Here is a 26,056-nt window from a genome sequence, read left to right as displayed (position 1 = left end):
CAATGAACTCTGCCAGTAATTCCTTTCTGTCGATCCAACTTTTGAATGGTATTTAAATGCTCAACAAAATAACTGGGTCTGGGTCTATTATAAGAAGATGCCCATTAGTGAAGGGTAATTTTTACCTTAATGGGCACAAGAAATGAAACTATATATTCAGGTCGTGTCCTCTCCGGCCGTAAAATCTTTAAGAAATCTATTTCTCCTTCTAGGAAGTCTCTAGACCGCACTCAACAACCCACTTAGATTGGCATCTTTAGGTAAGTACTCCACCACCTTAAAAAGATTCATACTTCTCATTCACACATTATAATTGTTCCTTTTTTCTGGACAAAGAGCATAGTATCTACCCAAGTAGGTTGGCTTCAGGTAGTTGATTGCTTCAACCATCACCATAAACTGAAAAAAAAGCCTAAAGAAAAGCTAAGAGAGGTTAGATACTAAGCTTAAATCAAACAAAGGCCTTGAGTTGGTAGATCCTTGATAATGAATAGCGCATATTCTTGTTCCAAAATCCTCTCGATCGTAATGGAGCAACGTGTAAAATGGGTTATAGGTGACCCATCGTTGAGCAAGTTGGTGCTATGCAACTTCACCTAATAAATTCAACTCAAGTTATACTAATATTGACTGATGAAGGTTATACCTTGTGCATATCCACGAGAAAAGAAACAGAGAAGAAAAGAAGGTTATCTCGTGCATGGATAGATGCCCAGAGTGCTAAATTTATCCTGAACCACGTAAGAAATTGAATCAAGACACTAAACATAACAAATGAGAATTTCAGAGGAAAGTAAAAGGCCAAGAAACACAAGCTTCTTTTAAAAGAAAACATAATTGTTTACAGTGACTGACATACGGAAGGTAGGTGAAAGATGGGTTAGACTACCTGTCTGTTATAGTAGGGTTCAACAAGCTTCTTTTGTTGTTGAACACTATAATAAAACTCAAAATGTAGCTGGCTATTTTTTTAACGGACTATGGTTAGAAGGGTAAAACTACAAAAGGAATGAAAATAAAAAAAGTAAAAGAGAAATTCAAAAAACCCGAACTCATAACAAATAATGAACTTCAAAATTTAACAAAGAACTAATGCATCAAATGAAATCAAGATAATTAACGTCGGCCCATCCAAGTTGGAATATACTTCTGAAAGCTCCATTGATTATTGGCAGTCTTCCTTTCAAGGGACTTTGTTTCGCAAAGAAGCTTCACCTTCCAAACTCTATCCACTTCCTCGTCCAAATGAGATACCGAATTTGGCTCCATAAGAAATGTTGAGAATAAATCTCAAAGGGAGTCTTGGAAGATAAAATTCACACATCTTTAAAACGAATATATATAGAAAGGAGAAATGCCAAAAAATTTCTTGAACTTCCATAAAAGATTCAATTTTTCAGAAGATTCGTTTTTCTTGAAAAATGAAGGGATAAAAGAAGCATTTACTTTCCATTAGTAGAGTGTTTATGGAAAGGCCAAAGGTTTGCCAGACGCTCGAGTACTGCGGCACTTTTCGAGAAGTAACCCGAGAAGCCAGCAGGGGTTGATGGCGGAGGAAAATCTTCAGCTGGCATTGCAAAAGGACGCATCATTGTTTCCATTTTTTCTAGCGTTAGGCACGATCCCACTTCTTGCAGCCTCTCTGGGCCCATTATTGGCAGCGTATGTTCCTGATGCAATGACGTTGCTTCACTATCGTTTTTCTGTCAGACAAGATTGAAACATTAGCTTAGTTTGAACTGGAAACCATAGGAATTCTGTTAGGAACCCAGTGATGCTTAGGGCATGTTTGAGAGTAATTCGGAATAACTAACATCACTTTTGTCATGCCGATTTAGTGCTTTTGGGCATGCCTCAAGTGATTTTGGAATAATTTTGGTCATTCCAAAATCACTTCCATGTATATCACTTCTAAACATGACCTTAGTTTCTATTATCAATGGCCAGCTTACATGAATCATATCTCGTAAAATTAACACTGTTCTCAATTGCACAAGGGAAAGTGAAATTAGACATTTATACCACTATGTTATCCCAGTTTATAAAATCAATCAGTTTTATTTGAACGTGCTTTAATATTAAGGACACAGATTAGACATGGAATAATGAAAGTAAGAAGCAACGACGAATATATTACACGATACTTTCCTCATGTGAACTTAACATTTAGATGTTTGTTATCGGTATGGTTACATTACCTCTAAGGGGGACAGGTCTGCACCACGGCTGAATGTCAACTCTATGCGAAACCTTTTAGGATCTTCTAAAGCCACCTGCAGTTTATTTGAAATCAATGAATCAGCCTCACAAGAGTTTTGTTTTTCGTTTTTTTTTTTTTCAGTAAGAAACACAAATCATGAATTTATTATGATGAAGAGGGCCTGATGTAGGCCCAGGGCCATCAGAGTGCACAATGGGCAAGAAGTCCGACCTTGAATGGACATGGATATCAAGCAGGACTTGAGGGTCACAAGAAAGGTGGGACACCTGTACAACCCTTAAACACTACCGGCTTTGTAAATGACATCTCATTCCTTGTTACCTTGAATGACCAATCGAAGAATGTAGCTCACTGTTTTCATGAACAACATAACCAGACCAACTAGCACTCAACTGACTTAATTTACCCCGTGTTACTACAGCTGATCAACCAAATATGCCGCATGTCATTCAAGCAACACCGATAATGTTAGAAAATTAATTTAAAACTGAAAAGCTCGAAAGAAATCATGAATGGGGGAAAAAAGATGATTGACTGAAGTAGGTTTTAGCACTAGCACTATGAATCTTCATTAAACCTCATATATGCAGCACCCTTGCAATTGGGACAACTATTTAGGTCTTGGTTTCTAAGTGTTTAAAAAAGGATTTTGAAGCATTTAGAAAGTCATTCCAAAAAGCCCCTAATTCTCTAGTTCTCATAAGCAAAATTTGCAAAAAAAAAAGGGTTCTTTTACAGTCGAGATGCAGTGTTGCTAGAAGCCCACACTCAGAAAAGCCTCAGGCTAATTTCTGGAGCAAGTGGTTGTTTGAAACATCAGTTGTAGGTCTAAAAATATTGCTCCAACAGAAAGCATGTGCAACCTAACAAGGATTGAAATTGAACGTAAGTATTACATTTCACTTCACAATTACCTCTGTGTTCTCGAACATTCTGAGTACAATATAACTCATATAATCAAGCTCCTTGGTTTTATGCAACCGTTCCAAAGCACTATGGCAGGCAAGGCTATCCTCTCCAACAAGAGATTCATCAAGGTTACAGTAACGGATCACATTCATCAAAGAATGGATATGCGATTCCTGTCATTCAAACGAATATGGTTAAATATGAGCACTATCAAATGCACATGTGGAGTGACGAAAAAGAATGATTCATAACATTAAAAAAAGTTTCAAAACAAGCTTGGCTAAATTTTATGAAATAGAAAAATGTAAATAACACTGTCAAGAATAGAACCCATAGTAAGCAAAAGTTTGTTGCTTGAAGAGTATAAAAATGAAGGTAAGATGACCACAGATAAGCTTTAACAACAAAATTAATATAAGGATTAGTAAAAGAAGGGTGTCAAGTTGGGAGTTGAGTTGAACAACTTTACCTCTACAAGAAGGATAATCCAGATGGAAGCTAGAGACAAACGATTTACAAGAAATAACTGTTTTGACAAAAAGAACCATTTGATCTTTTCTTTTCTTTTTTTCTTTTTTTTTTATAAGAAACCTGAGCGTGTATACTAAGAACAATAATACACAACAATCTCAAGGCAGGGGAAGAGATTGCCCCTCCCAAAACCATTTGATTAACATTTAACAGCTACATTCCTGGCTTTCAAACAAAGATCATGAGGCAATAATTATCAGGCCTCCTTTCCACATGCTCAGCTAAAGAAAACATTAGAACAGTTCAAATAACCATCTTGTTTTGTATGTGACAGAAAAAGAAAAAGAAAACGAAGAACTCCATCAATGCCATGAAAAGTTGGCCATCGTTTGAATCAATAAAGGGATAAAAATAGGGATCAACATATGGGATTCCCATAATGCAAGATTTAATCAAACGAATAACTTATATTTTGTAATTGTTATACTTACTGACGTAAAGTAAAGCCGCGTCCTAACATGGCGTTCAGGAGTCTTTACATTAGCATAACTGAAAGATAGGAAAGAACGAAACAATTAAGTCAAGCTGTAAGAGTTAAAGAGAAATATGAAGCAGTGTCCCAATTCTTACTTTGGATCCAAGCGATATTTGGTCTCTTTATCATCATCATCATCTGGGTCCATCGATATTTCACTTGGTGTGTTAGATTTTCTCATGTCCTCATTCTTACTGCTAGGCTTCAATAGATTGTCTACATCTTTCTTTTCAGTTAACCTCGAATGGTCTTGATGACTCTTTGAATCTGCAACTTCAATTGCTTCTTCACGAGCATTCCGAAGATCAATCAAAATTTTACCCAGCAAACGGCGAGCAATCTAGCAGCAAAAGTATGAAATTTTCAGGTAAAAAAGTATTGGCTGCTGTTTATTGACTCAAAAGTAAAAAGGACTTCCTTTGGACAAAATGTTGAACGTGGATGACCAGGGTTGGATGTTGAATGGGAGACTGAGTTTTATTTTGCAGGAAACAGGTTCTTTGTTTGTCAGATATGTGCATGCTTGGTTTTTTATTATTATAAATCAATGTTCTTATAAAACTACGAAGTCATATTTGGCAGATAAATATCATTGTTACTTTAAAGATCAGAAGTATTTAGAAATAAAGGAAAAGGATAATTTTAAAAGATCTTAATACTTCGAACTATTGATCATCTAATCAAATTATTCATATATATATATATATATATATATATATATATCTAAGAAGTACCCAATCCTCATGGAGCAAAAATACATTGAAGCCATCTGTAAATAAATATCAGTGTTATCTAACTATAAATTAATATTCTACATTAGAATCTTTGAAAAAACTTTGGAGTCGTCATTAGTCATGTTGAAGGTACGATTGGTCACCCATTTACAAGAATAAAAAATTGGTCTACATAAATCAAATTGAATTTGGGAGTCATTTGTTTGTGGAAGGTGTCAACACTCTACAACACCCATGTACCAAAACTTATCTTTTGTATCCACTTAAAATAATGGAGTTCTACAAAGTTTTATTTTTAAATGTCCCATGTTCATTAATTCACATTTTAGAAATAAAACATGAACTAACAATTGTGAGTGACATAGAGAAGTCATTCAAAAAAATGGAATTTTGTTTTGGATTCCCAAAATAATTTTCCTCGCGTTAAGAAATTAGAAAATCAAACTCCAACTTTTCTAATCTCTCTTGTCGGAATTTTTGGACAAATTTCTATATGTTCTTTGTAATCAAGACTAGTAGGGGGGGTTTCGTAACAACATTTGAGTTATTCAATGAAAGGAGAAGTGAGATATTATTATTTAAACAACTTTTGGGTTATTTTCCAGTACGGTTTATTATTTAATCCTCCTCCAAGGAGAAGTGAGATATTATTATAGCAACTTTTCAAATGCCAACAAAAAGTTTATTTTTCAGTATAAAGTTGGTAAATGGAGAACAATTTTCTACTCAAGTTCCAAGTCACAGGAAGCTTACCTTCATTTGATATAAGGCCCCAATAAAGATCCGCGATACTAAATAATTTTGACAACTGATCTATTTTTTCTCTCTCTAACCTAAACCAGATTCGGCCAAACTTAAAACCTTGGAGATCAGGACATTCTATAATAAGGTCTCGTATAATAATTTCAAAGTAGGTCATGTATAATGATTCAGCCTGAATTCAAGTTTTAAAGTAGGTCTATTGTACAACAGTTTTCAGAAACATTCTCTAATCAATAGCAATTTCTGCTTTGGATTTATCCTCAACAGATCTATTAAAAAAACGAGGAATAAATAAAGGGAAGAATAAGAAAGAGAAGCTAACCTTTGAGCCAATCTTCAATTTCTGCTTTGGATTTATCCCATACTCATTTGGTATGACACCGTCTGCAAGTAACTGCAAAAAAAATGGACCAATTACTTTAGCTAACGTGACCATAGAAGTCAATGCTCAGACGATGTAAAAGAGCATTGGTAAAGGAGTAAAATGTGTTGGATTAAACTAAAAACTCGTGAACAAAGCATATGAAAAGCAAGTTTGAAACCATATGACATCAATAATTCCTCGAGTCAAGTTTGAAATAGCACAACTATTGATTGGTTTGACTTGCAACTTTTCAACATCTGGACAAGACATTGAATATGTATTCTTCAAGGTGCAGTTGCATATGTAGCATGACCCAAAATAATAGTAAATCTAGCACAAGATACAACTATTTGAAATATGTAATCATTTTAAGTCCAACCCATCCGCATTTGATATGACACCAAACCTAGTATCAAGATCAGTGATTAATCACAAGATGCAAGATAACTTGGCACCTATCTAGTCAAAATACTATTCAAAGTTGACCTAGAGCCATATTAGAATCTAAGTTTTGTCAGATTGACCAAGCACAGCCAGGACACCAATAAGTGCTTGTAGTCAATTTAAACAGGTAACTGATGGATCTCGTGTCCATGCTAACTTTAGTCGATGCATTAGCGCTTCAAAGATTACAAAGTTGTGAAAAGTTTTGGCATTCGAATGTACTGTTTGGGAACTGTACCTGAGCAACTTGGAAGAGCTCATCCAATCCTTCCAGATTAAGATGGGCATTATGTAAGAGATCGTATCTGTCAGTTGGTCAATCAAGAAACATGCTCAGAAGAAGATATATATTATATAAAAACTCCATGTAAATAGCCAAATGCAAATCTGTTCATCATATCTTGACGTATGTTCACATATTAAGAGTATGAGAAGAAGACTTTGTCGCTTACTTTAAACGGAGTTTCTCAATAGTTTCTTTTGGTGAGAGGAATGGAAGAATTTACAGACATTCTTTCTCAACCTTTGGTTGTTTTCTGGTTTTGGTTCTTTTTCATGCAATGTATTGGTGAAAATGTAAACACCCATTTTTACTAATATTTAGGAACTAAATTGATCTCCATAATTCATTAAGTATTCATATCAGCTGTCAAGTCTGCAAACCTTATCTGATTGCATTTTGCACTATGCTCACTTAAGTAATGGCATGCATTGGAAACATTGAAGCATTGGGATAACATGAAAAGCAAGCAGCGTTAAATTAATTCCCTGCGTTGGATTCTTGAACAAGTACAGTGAAAACTATGTTTTTTTCTTTTTGTAGAGTTGGAAGTGAAAATGAGTCGTGTGCTGCATACAAATCAAAGGTCAAGACACTGAGAAATATACTTTCAGTTAAGATTGCTACAAAAATGAACACTCTTCATCACCAAATCAACACCTGTTGAAAGCTTATTACTTCATGAGTTAGTATCTAAGCCGAGAATAAATGATATCTACACAACTCAGCTTGAGGGAGAGTGTCAAAGGATGAGCCTTAAGTTAGGAGATATTTGAGTAATCCCTTATTGTCACCTAGCATCTATGGATTTATTTAGATTTACTGTTATCTAGGGATTTTTTTAGATTTACTTCAGGTGTGATGTTATTTACTAAAGAATATTCCTACCACATAATTCCTTAATTACTTATGTATGACTGAAGCAAGTATAGTCGGTACTAATAAACAAGTCAAAATAGGAAGAAACAAGAAAACTTACTTGCACGAGTCATAAACATCAGGGATTTGTGTTATATCAAAGCGACTGCAAGATGATTTGAAATGGTAGTTAAAATGAAATCCACATAATTGCAACATTTTCATATGAAATTAATACTCCTAGCCTAAGCAATCCTCATCAAGTTCAAATTGTATGAGTCTAAAGCAATCCTCATCAAGTTGAAACGGTATGAGATTAATAAAAGATGGCGGCATAATTTCAAACTGCCATAAACTTTTCTCTTCGCTCTTGCTTCACTAGTCAAGGCAGCATAACAAATGGTACGAGTCAGTACTTACTCTTTCCGTTCATTATACAAGTCTCTTTCAAGTTTTCTCCAGCGAGCATACATGAGAAGAAATCCCTCGCTGCCACAAGGTAATCCAGCAGCAATACGATCAATATCAATATTGGTCTTACCGAGGGCCTTTGCTTGATCATAAGGTAGAACTATGTCGTACAAACTTGCCTCTGTAATCTCTTCATCTTCATCTTTGGCAAGGCATCTCACTTGTTCAGTGACCTTCTTAGTCAATTTTACCTGGAAAGAATGAAGCCATGAATACGTAGGAGTAAAAGAGGACTAAGGACATTTAAGTAAAATTATTCTTACTATTTTACAGCTTAAACCATGGATAAATGACAGCAAGCGAATTTTTTCTTATAGTTAAAAAAATTTGACAATGACCTTTGGATACAAAATTGACAACGATAACATAACAGGATAGAAACTAACTATATTATTTCATAATAATAATTACCAATTTGGGTAGAAGGTCAAAGGCATTGGAAGGCAGTCCTGCTCCATCAGTCATCCATGGTGATTCCGCTAAACTGTTGCTGTGAGTTATCTTTGCACCCGATGTTATGATCTCATTCAACCTTGCCTTTGTAAAATATGAAAGAAAACCATAAAATCAAGAAACTAGAACAAGGGATTAAACTAGTACATTTTCTTTGACAATCAAATCAAAATAGAACCATGCATTAAAAAATATATATATATATATATATATCAAACATCTATAAGAAAAGGGATTTAACTTTTGAAAGTGCATTACGTAGGTTGGGATACACGTACATAAGATCTTAACACCCTGCCACTTTCCACAGGATACATTGAAACACACACACGGGAAAACTTTCAAGTCCAAGAAAAAATACAAAAGTTTGAGCGAATTGACTTTTTCCCCCTTTTCTAATATCCAATTAATTTCACAGGAAAACTTTCAGGTCTTACAATATTTAATTGTCGGGAACCTTGTAGAATTTTAACATTCCATTAGGTGGTTGAGAATGAAGAAATAAAAAGGAGAAAAATATCCTTGTACGTGATGACCATCAATTTTATGAATTGACTGCACTTTTAAGCATACAGTAGGATGAAAAAGTTTGATTTGAACGTTCTTTCCAAATATCATATCATAACGAATCATTAGAAATGTATGTTTGGTTTAAATTCATATCCATTGGTTCCTTTACCTTCTCCTAGGAGGTGCATATGTGATTATATATATATATATATATATATATATATATATATATATATATATATATATATATATATATATATAAAGGAACCATCATAAACACAAAAAAGCAAGTATGTCCAATATCATTTTAACATTGTATTTTAAATGCAAATTTAACATGAAAACCATAGAAATTAATTGACTAATATTATATTTCAAAACTGTTGCCTTTTTTTTTTTCGTTTCTGAAAATCCTAGGATCTAACCCATTCTAAAATCTGGCGTGCTGTATAGAAAATATTGAGCAACTACCTTGGCTTCCTCCATCTCTGTACTGGCATTGTCAAGTCCGTCCAACATGGAGGAGTCCTTGCTAACAAGGGAAACCTTCAACAAGATGACATTATGAGCTAGATAATCCCAATGGTAATAGGCATTCAAACTGCATTGAGAGAAAGCTACAAACCAGGATTGGCGTTAATTGACCTTCTAGGTCGAGGAGACCCTTGGCAAATGCAGCTGCCGACATCTGCGGATGGATATTATGCAGACAACCCACATATTAAGAACAGGTTGGACAAAGTTCATAAACAATTCAGAAGCAGAAAAAAAAAATTGACAATACATGAAAGAAGAAAAATGTTTCTGTTAAGAAACAAAAAATGCACTTCTACCTCTTATTGAAGATTAATATCTAGTTTTTGAGGGGAAGAAATAATAATAATAGTTAATAAAATAATGCTAAAAAAGAAAAGAAAAGAAAACAACTGCACTTATACTGAACAAAATAGCTTCCCTAGTAATTTACCTGAACGCGGCCCTCGTCTGAGCTATAAATTTTTAAATCATGCCTATATGTACTATGGAGGCGAAGCAGACCTGTACCTTCACCTGAATAAGAGTAGAAAACGATCAAGAAGACAATGCAAATACAAAAGCTATTGCTGTCAATCATTTACAGATATGTCACAGACAAAGCAATTCATCTTTATTTGACCATGTAATATCTGCATTACCATCTAATCTAGCAAAATCTTCAACAGATCTTAGAAGACATTATAAAGAATATCTTAATTTCATGCCTAGCAGGGCAGCTTACACCATGTGCAAATCTGGTCCACATTAAACGTGGATCAACATTCCATGGTTTAGTGATGGTACAAAAAATTATAATATCTACTCCAGAAGTTCTCAAGTGCTATCAAATACAAAAAATTAAAAAAAATTTAAAAAAAAAAAAAAAAAAAAAAAAAAAAAAAAAAACATCCATTGAATGATGAGAGGGTGTTCTTTTTAGTCTCAAAAGAACATGAATATCTATCAGCCTAAAAATGCTCCAAGTCTCGAAAGGCCATGGATATCTATTGTGGAGTATGCGACACAATTGAGAAATGGTGTCAAATCTCTTTCGACAAAGATCTTCTGCAGGGGAATTTTTGGCTTACAAGTGATATCCTTCAAGTGGTGTACCAAAGAATCTACTAGTGGCTAACTCCAAAAATGTCCCAGTACAATATTGCCGGTCAAAGGAGCTAAATGGGTGGAATACATGGTTAGGGAGAATTCTAACATGAGATGCAAAGAACTCCATGTCATAATACCTCTTACATTTGGCTCTTCTTCAAATCCCTAATAAAATGATAATGAGCTTGAAAGTGAGAAAGCATCCTAGATAGCTGGTGTCTTGGATTTAACAAACTAGAATGCAACATGAAACCCAAGTATTTACATGATTTTAAATGGTTGGTAAGGACCTATAGAGAAGAATTAAGAGGAAGAATGTAAACTCAAAGATTATCCCATAGGCCATAATATCAGTAAAAGGTTGATTAAGCCAATACAACGCTCATAATATTTTCAACAACCATTACTATAAGCTCAAGAAAACAAACCTAATTCAAATGTTTATATCAATAACCTATTATTTCCCCGTACATGGTCTATTATATAAAAATATATTCATAATTCTAACCTGGATACATGTTGTTGCGAAAATATCTTCCAAGTTCTTCAGCCTGCAAAAAAAATGGAAACAGACACGAAAAGTGACGAAACTATGACCAGAAATGTTTTCATGTTTACATGAACTGAGGAATTGTATGTGCATTTCAAGACTGACATTTAAAGATCACAAATGGAAGAAATACCACAGCCACACTATAATAAATAACAGTTAGGTTCAAAATTGAGAATCAAAACCTGTTTCCGGCCCGCGTGTGTAAGAACGCCTCCATATTTAAGAACCATGAGAGCTTCCACAGGCCGTTCTTCCTCTTCACCATTACTTTTTGTAACTTTAACCCATTTTAGTGGCTTCAGCTGAACCTTCCTATAGATACCAGAGAAATGCCCACCCTGGATAAATAAAAATAAAATAAAAATGAATAAATAAAAAGCATGAAAAAGAGGGAGAAGATGCAGTCTGCATCATAAAAAAGAAATAGTAATTGAAAAATATGTTTGGGTGGGGCTGGGGCAGGGAGGTATGTCGTTCATAGGTGCACAAGACACAAATATGACGTCTAATGGCAACCTGTCAACTTCTAAAGAAGTAGGACTCAAACATGTTGAGGGTTCATTTTCTTAACAAACATAAACAAATGAAATATAATTGCAGAAGCACAGCAAGTGACATGAACCTTTCCTCACAATTTCTTTAATCTTTCAGATGGACTTTTAGGGTTGAGTTAAATTGTGGGGCTCAGGCCGACCATAATAAAATAAGAAATGGGTTGGGTTGATTAAAAAACTTCTCATTTTTTTCAGGTGGACTTGTCTATATGTCCCCTATGTCTGAACGTATCCCTGAAGTGTGAAGTTTAAAAATAGAAAGAAAAAAAAACTACGTTTTTTTTGCATGTCAAATATATGCCTAGAGATCCAAATAATTAATTATCATTTTACAGATCAGTTCAGGTACTGCAGGTAACCACGTGTTTGCATTGACTAATGTAGGCAACAAGATGTTTTGCATTTTGCATTCATACAAGTGACTGACAACTAAATGTCTTATTATATTTGCCTCCTAAAACTACTTGACAGGATGAAATTGATATAGGATTCATACAAAAGTTGTCAGACCTGTGATAATACTAATGAGACGAAACACTGCTTTAGTTTGGCTTTTTTGTGGGGCTCTTTTCGATGCCCTTTTATTCTTTCATTACCTTGATGAAAGTTTTGGCTTTCTTATTGAAAGAATATGAAAACAGACACTGCTAAGTTAAAACCTTAAATTAAACAGATAGAAAGAAACCTCCTCAAGCACTGCTTTAACTTGACGAAGCTTCTCTGCATGCTCAAAGTCTTCTGCTTCACTATCACTTTCTCGATCTGGTCTATACGGTCCACAAAGAATTTAAGAATTTAAATCAAAATCAATATCTTGGTAAGTAAATTCATCATAATGTTGGGTTTTTCATTTTCCTACTTACAAAAATGACAAACACAAAATATAAAAAGTGTAGTATGATGCATGTTCGAATAAATAAAACCTCAAAATGGAAAAGATAGTTTGCATTCTTTGAATCTTGTTGAAGTAGATAATTGGTAATGATAATTGACCCTTAATTTCAGCGAATAATTTGATAAATTGAAAAACAGTTGAATAAATCTATCAACCGCACATTGATGAGAAAATAGAGAGAAATATACATGGATAGACTACATGCTAAAATTTCGGGATAAAGCCCTGATGAAATTATATAATTGCAGTCTGATACCTAGTACGAGGTACAAGCATTCTGGTGGCATCTAGTAGATCCTGCAACTGCACAGCACTTTTTAATTTTGTCTGCAAAATGATTTTTAATAGGTGTCAAAAGGTTTTGTTTAGTCGGACGAAAGAGAAAAAGGATATAGATATAAATATAATTGCCTCAGATCTTGGACGCCCTCCATTATACTTCAACATCAAGTTGAGTAGCTTTTCCTCGGTAACCTTCAATTTCACCTTCTGTTTGGGAGTTCTATCACCACTGACGATATAAAATGTAAGTTGTGTTAGACATACAGAACTGATACTTTGTATACAGAGAGAAATCAAAGTATTGTAACATACTGCCGAATGACAACAATTACACATCGTAATTCCTCAGACTGGCCAAATGTTCCAATAATACCACTTCCCTGACGAGTCAATCCTTCAGAGACCTGAATTTGTTCATTGACTTTCCATGGTAAAGTGGGAGGAATAGCTGAAGAAAGATGGGGAGCTTTTGCATCTAAAAACATCTTTCGGAGAAGACAAGCGGCATCATCATAATACCTGCACTTACTCACCAAATATTAGTGTATTATTTGCCAAAACAACAATGATTTTTAGTATTAACGACAGTGAGCACAGTAAAAGATGTCAGTGATTTGAGCAACTTGAATTGACCAACCACCAGAATTAACACAATTGAAAAGGTTGAATGCTATTGAAATCTTTAAGCAACTTGAATTGACCAACCACCAGAAATGATTTTAAAAGGCAAGGTACAATAAGTGATAGCTTAGCAAATTAGTCAATTAGAGCCGGCATCTCGAAGGGCTGAGATATAACAAATATGATCGTCTCTCCAGACACCTCTCATCTAGCGTCTATGAAGGTGGGTAATCTCATCGCTCATGAAAGAAAACTCTCACATACAATATGTTCTTCAAATTGTATAAATTAATTCACGTTCAGACATTCGGCTTATCATTCTGTTAGCATAGTAACTTACTGATTAGATTCCAATCCACTAAAAAAAATGCAACAAAAAAGAACCAGCAAGCACCCTTTGACCACGTTATCTAATCACCTTTCACCATGATAGAGTACACCATGAATATCCTTAGCTTCTACTAAAGGCTTCCACTTAAATAGAGACCACCGTTATTCTAAAGGAGAAAGCATCACCCCTATTCAAACTACTATTCTGTAATCTTCCTATTAATAATGTCTCATTTTTCATGGCCGCTAAGGAGTTCGATTCCACAGACAAACCATTTTTTTTATGAGGCTCCAAAAATAACTTTACAGAGGCTTTCTTTAGAAAGATTCAAAAGGTAAACGGAGCTAGTCACTTGGCCTGAGGCTTAGCTTTCTTCCCCTAGTTTCATACTATCAATGAAACTAAAAAACATTGCTTAGATGGATACAATGCAGCTGCTATGTAGTCATGTTTCAGAGGTGTTAAGTTCTCGTGGCACTCTAGAGCCTGGAGGATTTGATTTCGGAAAAATGTCTGGGAAAAAGGAATTCAAAATTCCTACTTTAGATTAAATGAGTTGTGGGCAAAGTTACAGTTCTTGGCCCCTCTTGGTGAACCCTGTTCCAAGTTTCGTGTAGTTCTGATGTGCTTTTGATTATAACAAAGGAGATTCAGTAAGGCCCCTTGGCCCTCGAGGGTGATTCCTAACCCCTTGGCATTAATGAAAGTCTTCTCTCAAACACAGTTCAACTGCTAGATGATGACTCAGAAGGATCTTTAACCCTTTTACCTTGGATATTATAGGATTTGAACATTAATGCAACCGTGCAGCAGGTTGTAAATAGAGGTATAAAAGGTTTCAGAACAGAGCCGAACCAATTGAAAAATTAGGTTGAAGTACGATATTATTTATCACAATTTTCTAGAAATGAGATATAAAGCATAAAGCATTACTTGTGAGAGTTCTTAACGAAACTCCATCCATTTACATCACAAACATATGAGCGGCCCTCACATCGTAGAAGATCAAATCCACAAACCTGCAGAAATAAAGTAAAAATAGAATCAGCTGTTAAAAATTTACACCGAAAAGTAATTTAGGGAAGAAGGAACAAACGCACAACGGTTGTGGCTGTGCAGGTCTGTGTAATAGGAGTTTCTTGAACACATAACTACAACAAATTATATTCAAAGGAGCTAATTCTTGTACAAATATAAAAAAGTTTTCATCTATAAGCATTTCATAGGAATTTGAAATGAGGGAGTCAAATATGCAATTCAACCATCCATACTTCAGACCTTAATAAATTATTAGTTTGAAAAGCAAAAGAAAAGGGAGATGGAATCAGAAAACTGAAAAATAAATTAATTGCGACACATAGTTTCCCAACTTAAGGAAAAAAAATAAAAACAGAGCTCATAAGTACCTGTTAAACAAACTTAAGGAATGTCAAAACACATTCTACTTAAAAAATTGTGTCTGTTAATAGCCACCAGACTACTAAACATTTTGGGTTGTTCAAGCAGGCAAGATGAACAATTGAACAATATAAATAGTTTCTATCACGTAGAGCAATCAAGAGAGAGAGAGAGCAAAAGAGAGGAATGATATCAATTATTTCAAAGATCAATTAAATTATCAAATTTTATTCAACTTACCGCTTGCCTAAATGCACGACAAACATCTCTAGCCATTTGCTTCTCGGCAGGAGTCAAGAGTACAGGATATCTCACCTGGAAAAATACAGATATATGGTACATTATATATATATATATATATATATATATATATATATATTTTTTTTTTTTTTTTTTTTTTTTTTCTTTTTTTGAGTAATATATAAATATGACTTGAATGATCGTGGATGTAAATGCTAGCTCAACACCTCTTGTAATATCAATTAACTTATTCAACAATCTTTTTCTTTTTTAACCAAAAAAAAACTTTTCATTGATGAAAAGGTTTTAAAAAATGGTCAAGGAAACAGCCTCCGAAGGGGGAGAAAAAAAAAAAAGCAAAGTATAGCAGTGAGCCAAAGAGATCATAGAAGAATCTCCATGTGGCGGCAATGATCCAAGTACTGTAAATACTATTATCATTATGTAGAGCACTTTGAAGCCTTCGAAATGACAATATCCCATGACCACTTGGAGCTTTCTCCATCCCTTGGAAGATTCCCACGTCTTTTAAACCAAATAATCCATAAAGCAGCTTTAACTGGAAGTATATGGATGAGCCAAAAGAGACCACAGTAGAAGTCTCCAATTGGCTACAAAGATAGAAGTACAATAATTATTAACTTCCGCTTGCGAAGTTAACCAGGATGAAAAGTAGAAACAGCATTATCCTAAACATCATCAGGAGCTTCTCCATCTCTTCAGAAAATTCTAATATTTCATTCCAACAAAATATTCCACCAAAAGCTTTAGTTAGATCTTCAAAGTAAACGACAGTAAATGAGAATGGTTAGTATGTTTTCCATCCTTCTTGTAGGGGCTGCAACAGTTCGGAGAGAACATTACTAGGAATTCTAGCTAGGATCTTGACAAGCCACTTAGAAATCACGTTAAACTAAAATCTTTAATTTTAATTGATATATTAACCGTCCAAATAGAACTACAAAGGAAGACATAGCAGAAGTTGAATAGTTTAAATCTTGAAAATGAGGTTAACAGGAAAAGAGTCTTAAGCCTTCAAGCTCCCATATTCCAACATCTTTTTTCTCTTATAAGTGAATACACTCATTTTTAGTTATTGGGTCTTCAAAGTAAAAGGTAGTAAAAGCAGGCAGCTAGGTAAAATGCTCATCGATTCCAGTAATTGGTAAACTGACCACAACCATATCTCGGTCAAAGACATGCAAGAGTCTAGAAATGACGATTGGGAAATTGATTTAAATGAGGTCTTCTAAATAGAGTAAACTGATGGATTCAACTTTTGCTTTTCTTTGCGGGACCTCTGCAAAGATAAAACCTAGCTTTTTAATAGCCCTACCATGTTTACAGTGAAATCCCTTCAGCTTCCTCATCAAAAGAGATCTGAAGGCTCACCACAGCTTTATGCAACCGATTGCGAAAATCTTCTGTTCCCAAAAAAAGAAAATTCTTTTTTCTGACCTTCAGTCTTGACAACTTAAGCAAAAATTATAGAATTTGGTGAAGGAACCAAACTCTAACCTCAACCTAAATTGGTAAGTTGATGTTTATCTGCATGGGGAACAACGAGCCATCTCTGCCCTTTCTGCCCCTTCCCATCCAAACTTGGGAAGAATTTATTGTGCCGCTAAAGCTTCAACCTCCCAAGTCCATACAAGATCAGTCAATTTATAGAGCAAATGTTAAGTGATCATCGTTTCAAGGGCCAGAACTGTTGGAAGAGAGATCTACCTACAGTTGTTTTCAGCTTCTTCCGGAATCTTAAATCCAAGTTCATTAGCAATTATTCCTTTTGGTCCATGCATGCCACTTGGAAAATGCTTTTGCAACTCCTTTGGCAGTTTTTCATAATTTTATTGTCTTCATGAAATGGTATCTTATCTAAAGAAGAAATAAGAAAGAGAATATTTATGATAGCAGAAACAATGCAGCCATGTAACTGAAGAACTGTCCATCCCTATTCCATGCATATTTGAGAACTACTTGCTCAAGAGGGACAAAAATTCATCTTCTCATATTCCACTAGAAAAGGATATGTTCCTTCTATATTTCTTTTTTTAAGACTTTTAACAACTTTTTTATAAAATAATAATAATAACAATAAAAAATAAAAATAAAAAGATAAAAACATGCAGCGTAACTAGAACCCACGGAGAAAAAGATAAAGACGGCCAGTCAAAGTGTAGAAGAGGGTAAATGATTTTTTTTTTTTCTGTAAATTAAATGACCTACAAAATATAATACACGCCACCTACTTCTTTTCCATCAGGATTTCTCATAACAACGCCATCAACAACGGGAGATTTGCGTGCCTCGGCATGGGCATATTCAGGACCAACAGTGTAAACCTACAACCATTTGACAAGACAGTGAAACAATTATTATGCCCCCCAATTAACGAGGAATTATAAGATCAACCAACTGTAACATCAGAAATTGAAAAACATTCAACAAATGAACTTCAGAAAGTATTCAACATTTCCAAAACATGGAGAAGATGTCGATTCAACTTGCACGTAAACAATGAAAGAAATAAATTTCAATAGGTAAACATATGAAAGAAAATGTACAGAACCTTGACATCTGTTCCTCCAGTTGGCATAAATTCTTCATATATATATGAGCCTTCACGCCTTACTCTTCTAACCTCTGGATGAAACTCACTCGATCGATTTCCAACCTGAAGTTAAGCGATTAGAATAAATCACAAAAGAATTAATCCTTCATAAGGACCTCTTAATATCTTGGAACAGAATCTAGAACTATGAATTTTTCTACCAACGCCAATGGCTTGGAAATAGGTTATATGCAATGCAGAACAGGAAAATTAAACTTGTTTTCTGTTAAGATTCTCTCATATATTCATGTAACATAAAATATAGCTTCAACAAAACAGCTTACCTTCCTAAACAATTCCTTCATACCGCCACCAGCTGAACTGGGGTAATATATCATTATGCTATGATCATCCCCTTCAAATAATGATAAATGAGAAACGGTAAATCACTATGAAAGAAGAATTGCACAATAACAAAGCAATATATGAAACAATGTAGATGTTGTACGAAGGAGAAGAAAACACTTGCTGAAGGATATTCAGGAAAATATTTTTAGAGAGCGTCTTGTATGAAAATATATCAAAATATTTTTACTAGAAACTTTCATGGTTAAAATCTAAAGTTATATAGAGTATTTAAAGGATCTAAATAAGAGAACAGACCATTTTAGAAAGAACAGGTTTTTTTTTTTCTTAATTCAAGTGTAGAGTTAAGTGATAAGGGTTACAAAATAATTGCAAAAGAATATTGGTTTTAGAAAGCAATAAACAGAACTTCCAAAAAAAACATGTAAGTAATACAGGGCAATGTAATTTGAGCCATCAAATGAAAAGGAGAAAACATAACATAGTTTAAAGGTCAAAAATACTTTTGTTAGCTATTTTGGCTTTTCTTACTTTTCTTTGTAATATTAAAGGCCTTGTACTTTTATAAATGTAACAAACAAGCCCAAGACATTAGAAGCTTGCGCAAGAGATACACCCCAAATTTCAGTTCCACCACTTAAAACCAAACTCCAAAGCTTTTTTTTCCTACAAAATAGCATCAAATGTCTTCTATGTGGGCCTTTTCAAGGTCAACCTTCAGAAAAATCACCTTGTTTACCTACTTGGCACATCTCAAATATAATTTACAAGGACCAATAATATGACTTATTTTTAAGGACCAATAAGAAGACCAACACATCGGAAATCCTTCAAGTTAGCAACTTTTTTCCTTCACAGGAAGAAAACATAGGTACACTGATGGATACAACCATTGATATACTGATTCCAGTATGATTATAGTTCTGGACCATCGTAAAATTTCCCCTTCAACGGTGTTCTAAGCTTTTTAAAGAATTCGTCCCCTCAAAAGGGTTTCCCAGCCAATTACTGTCATCAGAGAGAAAAGTGTCCAACGCAACCCTCAAGAATAGACCTGGGGACTTCCACATGAACATAGAGTTCCCCTTCAATCTCATTTTCCAACCCATAAACAATGCCTATCCAAAAACTCACTTATCAAGCTTTTTTTTTTTCCATCAAACAATTACAATTCTGTGAAGACAGTAGCCAATATACAATCACATTAGAAAATGAATAAAAATAAACATATACTCTTGAACCATCCATCATAGTTTGAATATTGATGCCACGATCATCATCTATTAACCTAATAGTCAAAGGAGAAAACTATTGGTTCAGAAGTTAATATCAATCACTTAGGATATTAAATTTCATATGAAGTTTTTCTTTTAAATTTTGTCCTACGAGTATTGCATACGAGTTTTCTGCCACTAAATATAGCACAGTGGCTAATCATTCTATTAAAATAGCTAACCAACGCAAATTCTTTTGGCCACCTACAATTATAAAGAGAAATTTAAGAAGCTAATAAAAATGTTTAAGATGTGATGTAAACAACATAAGTAAAACTTTAGGCTCTCTTTGAATCAAAATTTAAGATATATGTGAAAGTATGTTACCAACATCCTAAATGTTACTCGCAATACACATGCTTATAAAAAGATAAATGGAAAGTTAAAGAAAACAAGAAAATCATAGATGCAAGCTCACCATCAACAGGCTTCTCCACAAATGGCTTCCAAAATCGGTTACCATTAACCTCAATGAAGTCTTCTTCCTCAACAAAATACTCCACCTCCTGGTATGGCACTTCTCTATTCACAAGGGCATAGCTTGGAACAGAAATTCCAAACGTTTCGAGGCGCTTAATTCCAAAAGTGAACACAACATTAATTATTATTATTTGAATTCCAAACCACCAAAATACTCATGCAATAGTTAGTTTTTTCATCAATAAATTCATGTATGGAGTGATATGCATCTAATTCTCATAACAGTGTGACATCAATTTTAAAGATAAACTTCAAATATTATCACTTACCCAATATAACAATTTTTCACAAAGTATTTGTTCAAAGAAAAAGAACAATAAATCCAATTAGATTTACAAGCTTCGTATGCACAGCGGTGCCCCAACTGGAGCAATTAACCATTCAATCTCAACGTTCAACAAACCAAGGAAGAAAGAATGATGGAAATCATCAACAGACAGGAATATCCAGTCCAAGGGTCCATAGAACTTTTTCCTATGACCTACTCCTATCGAGCCTTCTTCAAGCAATTTTTTTGTTTGTAGTCCTGTACAAGTCAATGTAGCAAGTCTAAATTAGACTGCTGTTTTTTTAATACAGAGAATTACATGTTCTTTTTATAAAAGAGAGAAAGGCTAACTAAATCTTAATTACTAGATAGGTAATAGTAAATCTAAATAATAATTCCTAGATACTAGGTAACTAAATCTAAATAATAATCCGTAGATAATAGATAACTAAATCTAAATAATAATCCAATCATATAAATTAAGGAGGTCATCTACTTCCCAAATTATACAAATATCCTTCGACACTCCTCTCAAGCTCAAGCAGAGTAATAGATATCATTCATTCTCAGCTTGTATACTAACTCATGAATTACACAAATATCTCCGAACTTAAGGAGAATCCTTCGACACTCTCCCTCAAGCTATGAATGAAAATATCTATTTCTCAGCTTGGACTGAATAGGTTTATGTGCAATATTGATTGCACTACTTCGACGACGCAACTCCAACGTTAAGGAAAAAACTCCAACGTTAAGGAAAAACTTCAACAGTAACTATGAAAGCTTCGAATAATTTTGGTCCAAGTGGATGATCTGTAGCTATGAAGGCTCTAAATAAATTTTCCAAATGTAGCTATGAAGGCTCTGAATAAATTTTCTAACGGTAGCTATAAAGGCTCCGAATAAATTTGTCAACGGTAGCTATGAAGGCTCCAAATATATTTAGTCGAAGATCAGCTATGAAGGCTCACGATGAAAGAAGTAAGACTCTGATCATGGAGGCTAGAATGGATATGTTTCTTGGTGGGTTTGCGGCTTGTGGAACAGACAGAATAATTTTGGTCCATTGGTGGAACACATTTGCAGATTGCTGGGGATTTGAGCAGCAGAGGAAGTCGGGGATATTTGGACTTAATATTATTTGCAGATTGCTGGAAAAAAAAAAAATCAATTTGCAGTTTTCTTTTTTTCCCCTTTTTTTTCCATTTTGCAATCTCCTTGTAGAAGCTGAAAAATTTTAGCAACTTCTTTTGTTTTGAGCAGCAAAGTCTGAGGGTCTTGTTGAATGAGGATTTTGATGACAGCTATGCTTTGATACCATGCTGCAAGTCTAAATTAGCTTGCTGTTTTCTTACTAATTTTTAGAGAATTGCATGTCCCTTTTATAAAAGGGAGACAGACTAAATAAATCTTAATTTCAACTACTTCGCTTATTTAATGGGATTATACAAATATCTTTTGACACTCCCCTCAAGCTCAAGCTGAGTAACAGAATAGATACCATTTATTCTGAACTTGTATACTAACTCATGAGTTACACAAATATCTCCTAACTTAAGGAGAATCCTTCAATAGTTAACAGTAGTTTTTCTTTCTTCCATAAAATAGTGAATTAAGATTTTAGGCACTTCAATCATTTAAAGTATTTTGCAACGGGGACTTCTATAAAGCCACCTTTTCAGTTGGCTTTAGGGGAGAGGATATTCCTGATGCTTCCTTTCCTCTGCATTTTCTCCCATCTTAATGAATAATTTTTATTGAAGAAGAAACATTCACGCTCCTTAAATCAGTAAAGGTTAAGCATGTAAAACCAGTAACTCTGTGAAAGTCAAATAGAAAGATTAACGGATTATATGACCAACAACATACTAAATAACTTAAGACAAAGCACCACATAAAAACTGCCGTATTTAACAGATGTAAAAGAAATAGCATAAAATGATACAAATCAAAGAGGCATACCTGGTAAACCTTCCTTCGGTCATGAAGAAGGTATTGTGGTTCCAACTCATTTACCAAAAAGGGTCTGAATATGAGAGTATGTTATTGAATATTCCATTGATGTAAAGGCATTATAAGGAAGTAATCAACCTTCTAGATGTCAAAGAACGAAAAATTTAGGCTCATATGAATATATAAAGCATTAGGAGAGACATTCCCACATCCACGCAAACAAAAGTTTGTGGATGATGTCAACGACTGCCAAACTTGCATACTCCTTGAAGCTAACTCAATTTTTACAGTGTGGAATTCTAAGAGGAAAATGAAAGTAGTTACATCGAGACTAAATTTTTACGATTAGCTCCAAAGGGGAGAAGAGGAATTGATACAACCAAAAAATTTCAAACGATAGGTCCAATCTTTTCTAAATTATTCTGGAAAAGGAGATGTCTGCTTCGGCAGTAAAAGGCCTAGGAAGACTTTGTCAATACTCGCAAGAACTAGCATGGCTGAAGCACTGATAAATAATTTATTGATGAACACAATGTAAATAAATGAGTAAAAAGTAAAGCTTACTTGCGAAGAGCAGCATACTCTTCAACCTTCTCCAATGGATAGCCACTGGAGTAAAAGGCAATCAAGCAATCACAATCTGGCCATCTGAAACAAGAATTCTGATAGTTAAACGTATAGACAAGAAGAATCTAATAATTCATCAAGTACAGTAAGCTTGATTCACCAGCAACACACATGCACACTATCTGAGTTATTATGTCTATTATGTCTAAGACCTCAAACTCTAAAATTTCACCTCCATGGTATATACCCAATGTTTATTTAGTAGAAACGAATAATCTATCCAATGTTTAGTAGAAATAATTTGGAAAAAAGAAAATAAAGAAATATGTGAATATACACGTGCTAAATTAAAATGATTAAAACTATCCCCAAAATGGAAAGCAAGGAAAGAGAAGAGACCTTCAACTTAGTAAGATCTCCACCCCTTAAATAATGCGAAAAGATTTATGTTCTCTTTTGTAATTAAAAAAACCGCAAGTTAAAAGATATATGTTCTCTCTTTTGTAATCAAAAAGCCCGTAAAGTAATATTTAAGTGAATATATTCCCAACTATCTGTATGCCACTAACTTATTCTTTTAAAAAATCAAAACATCTCTTCCTTTCAGTCCGAACTCCCCAAGAAGTAGCTAAAACTTCGGTAGCCCATCTTTTCCCTTCTAAAAGGCTACTTGTCTGAAGTTCGTTCAAGATAGCATCACAATTTGAACAGTAAATCCATAGCCAAAGATGTGTTATTCACTGGCCAGAGTAGAACAAGTTATTTAGCACGTGGCGGGTTAAATATTGGCAAGAGAATGTAAAACTTCTCAATGTACCAAGTAAGTGATGAAGAGTCTGCTCATGGTTATAAGAAATGAGAGGGTCAAAATAGCAGCTAACCTTTCTCATGAAATACATGCGATAATACAAAACCAAAGATGAAAAAAATTGAATACGCGACCTCAAAATAGTTATATTCTGGTTGTAACCATATACTATACCTCTCTATTGGATCTTCAAGAATGACCTTGTCTCCAAATACTATTATCTACAATCAGTCCACATATGAAAAAGACCAATGAGAAATAAACATCCGCAAAAGCATAAACTTATAATACAATCAGAAAAATTTTAAATCTCCGCAAATATACACCAGTGAAAGCTTAATTTCGCAAACCTCTACAAGGTATGAGATATAACCACACTGCCAAAGAGAAATTATAACACTACTTCATTTCTTAAACAACTAGGTCTTCATAGTCCATCTGTCGTTCATTAATAACAGGGAGGGAAAAAAACTAGCGCGTGCAATGAAACTAGTAGCAACTACAGGAGATTTGAACTTCGCAAATATAAGAAACACGGTTGGATGATTAAAAAACGACGTACCTCAAATTCACCAAAGGCCTCCAATCTATCTAATATCTGTCTCATTGGCGACGAGGACACCTATGCAGTGCAGAAGTTCACAGAGTAAGATGATAAGCAAACAAAATAGAGTTCTGTTTCAGAGTGAGATGCGGACATGATTAAGCTTGGCGTCGCATTTCACCTTCTTTACCATCACGCAAACTCCAATCCTAATCTTCTTTTCCTGAACATCATTCTCTTCCAGTTCCACCTCCATATTTCCCATTCCAGAAAAACACAAAATCTAAATCCAATTCACACGTTCTGCTTCCACTCCAACATCAATGCCAAAATTCACAACACCACACACAAAACAGAGCAAAAAGAAAAAAAAAGACAAGAAAAATATCAGAAGGCAACGTAATCAAATCCACAACTCAAGCAACAACAAGAACACCGCAAAAACATCCAAGAACGCCAACATAAAACGAATAAAACGTTGTAAAATGAGAACACACGCAAAAAGATAACAAAAAGAGAGAGAGAGAGAGATGAGTACCAGAGCTTGAAAAGTAGGAGGAAGAGAAACAAGAAACTCGCCGTGGAAGATGGAGACGTTAAGGACCGAGATTATAACGGAGGTTCTAAAATGCGAGAGGAAAAGTTGAAAGCGCCATAACAATGAGAGAGAGAGAGAGAGAGAGAAAGTGATATGTATTGGAGAACGACGACGGTGAGTGTCTGGATACGCAGTTGGAAACTCGGATTCCGGAATATGCAAACAAATAAAAATAGAAAGGGATGATTTGGTCTCTGACTCTCTTTTCCTTCTTTTTTTTTTATTATTTATTATATTTTTTATTTTTTATTTTATTTTATTTTATTTTATTTCTGCATATGGTAGGGACGTGGAAAGGGGCCTGAAAGGGAGGAGACCAACACCATCAGCCACCATACGGTGTGTTTTGGGGATTTTGCGTAAAGCCATGGGCTCTTTACAAACATATCGTTCTTATCTGACCTGTCTACGTCATTCCCCCCCCCCCCCCCCCCCCCCCTACTAATTTAACTCCGGATTAGGTTTACATGGTCTCTCATAATTCTAAATACAAAATAAAATAACAACATCCACATATATTTCTATAAATCAAAAAATTTATAAAAATTGATAATTCAACTAACCTAAACTACATATTAACGTCAATGTTCTATATTTTTATTTAATTATTATTTATCTCAACATAGATTAACCATTAAATAAAAATATATATATGTATATATTAATGCTCGTACATTTTAATTTTTTATTTTTTATTTAATAATAGTCGGATGAGTGAAGTCAAGCTGGAGAACAGTAGAATGGAAGTTTTCTCAACTGGCTTGGTTGTGTACTAAGTCATCTTAAATTAGTTCATAGTTTTATGACAACTCAGAAAATATTAAATTTCAATTTTATATATATATATATTTATATAAAAGTAATTTATAGATAGTCTAGAAGGCAGGAGCTAGAAACTTTTTTTTTTTCTTTCTTTTTTTGAATTGTAGAAAAGTATTATAATAATTAAAACCCAAGTGAAAATTCCACCAAACTGTTGATTAATGCATTAATTAATCAAGTATTTAATGTGGACAATCTCAACCACTAAATGGATTCCACAATAAATTTATTGACTTAATGTATTAAAAGAAATATTTTATAACATCCTCAACCTAATCTTTCTGGTTTGATTTTTGTCTTTGGTTTGAGACTA

The 26,056-nt window shown here is 34.2% G+C and overlaps 1 protein-coding gene and 1 long non-coding RNA gene across 3 annotated transcripts; both read right to left on the bottom strand.

Moving 5' to 3' along the window:
- Positions 1 to 1,036: 1,036 nt before the first annotated feature.
- LOC111789140 (inositol hexakisphosphate and diphosphoinositol-pentakisphosphate kinase VIP2) lies at positions 1,037 to 25,105 on the bottom strand. 2 transcript variants are annotated; one of them, XM_023670178.2, is made up of 31 exons: positions 24,862 to 25,105; positions 24,478 to 24,626; positions 24,342 to 24,401; positions 23,954 to 24,000; positions 22,969 to 23,052; positions 22,414 to 22,477; positions 20,122 to 20,275; positions 18,408 to 18,478; positions 18,082 to 18,186; positions 17,762 to 17,854; positions 15,510 to 15,584; positions 14,805 to 14,890; positions 13,232 to 13,438; positions 13,049 to 13,148; positions 12,894 to 12,964; positions 12,428 to 12,509; positions 11,371 to 11,526; positions 11,144 to 11,186; positions 9,980 to 10,062; positions 9,638 to 9,700; positions 9,484 to 9,558; positions 8,461 to 8,586; positions 7,999 to 8,240; positions 7,700 to 7,744; positions 6,679 to 6,745; positions 5,955 to 6,026; positions 4,232 to 4,476; positions 4,093 to 4,150; positions 3,136 to 3,303; positions 2,199 to 2,273; positions 1,037 to 1,703 (listed from the first exon to the last, which is right to left on the bottom strand). In XM_023670178.2, the coding sequence occupies exons 2-31, from the start codon at positions 24,586 to 24,588 to the stop codon at positions 1,443 to 1,445; spliced, it is 3,189 nt and encodes a 1,062-aa protein (XP_023525946.1). In that variant the 5' UTR covers positions 24,589 to 24,626; positions 24,862 to 25,105; the 3' UTR covers positions 1,037 to 1,442. The 2 variants fall into 2 exon arrangements, with proteins under 2 accessions (XP_023525946.1, XP_023526574.1); XM_023670806.2 differs by having other exon boundaries at positions 24,505 to 24,626.
- Positions 20,416 to 22,407, bottom strand: LOC111790605 (uncharacterized). The gene is made up of 2 exons (XR_002814579.2): positions 22,126 to 22,407; positions 20,416 to 20,709 (listed from the first exon to the last, which is right to left on the bottom strand). It is a non-coding gene; the product is annotated as an uncharacterized LOC111790605 (long non-coding RNA).
- Positions 25,106 to 26,056: the final 951 nt, after the last annotated feature.

This window comes from Cucurbita pepo, chromosome 1, assembly GCF_057944985.1.
Source record: "Cucurbita pepo subsp. pepo isolate OVF chromosome 1, ASM5794498v1, whole genome shotgun sequence".
NCBI lineage: Eukaryota > Viridiplantae > Streptophyta > Magnoliopsida > Cucurbitales > Cucurbitaceae > Cucurbita > Cucurbita pepo.
This window is presented reverse-complemented; position numbering and strand designations above follow the sequence as displayed.

Excerpts from the sequence above, each read along its gene's own strand:
- LOC111789140 (XM_023670178.2), bottom strand. The coding sequence starts at position 24,588 with ATGGGAAATATGGAGGTGGAACTGGAAGAGAATGATGTTCAGGAAAAG. Across the intron at positions 11,187-11,370 it reads CACACGCGGGCCGGAAACAG|GCTGAAGAACTTGGAAGATA; the intron begins GTTTTGATTCTC and ends TTTTTTTTGCAG. Across the intron at positions 10,063-11,143 it reads TCGCAACAACATGTATCCAG|GTGAAGGTACAGGTCTGCTT; the intron begins GTTAGAATTATG and ends ACTCTTATTCAG.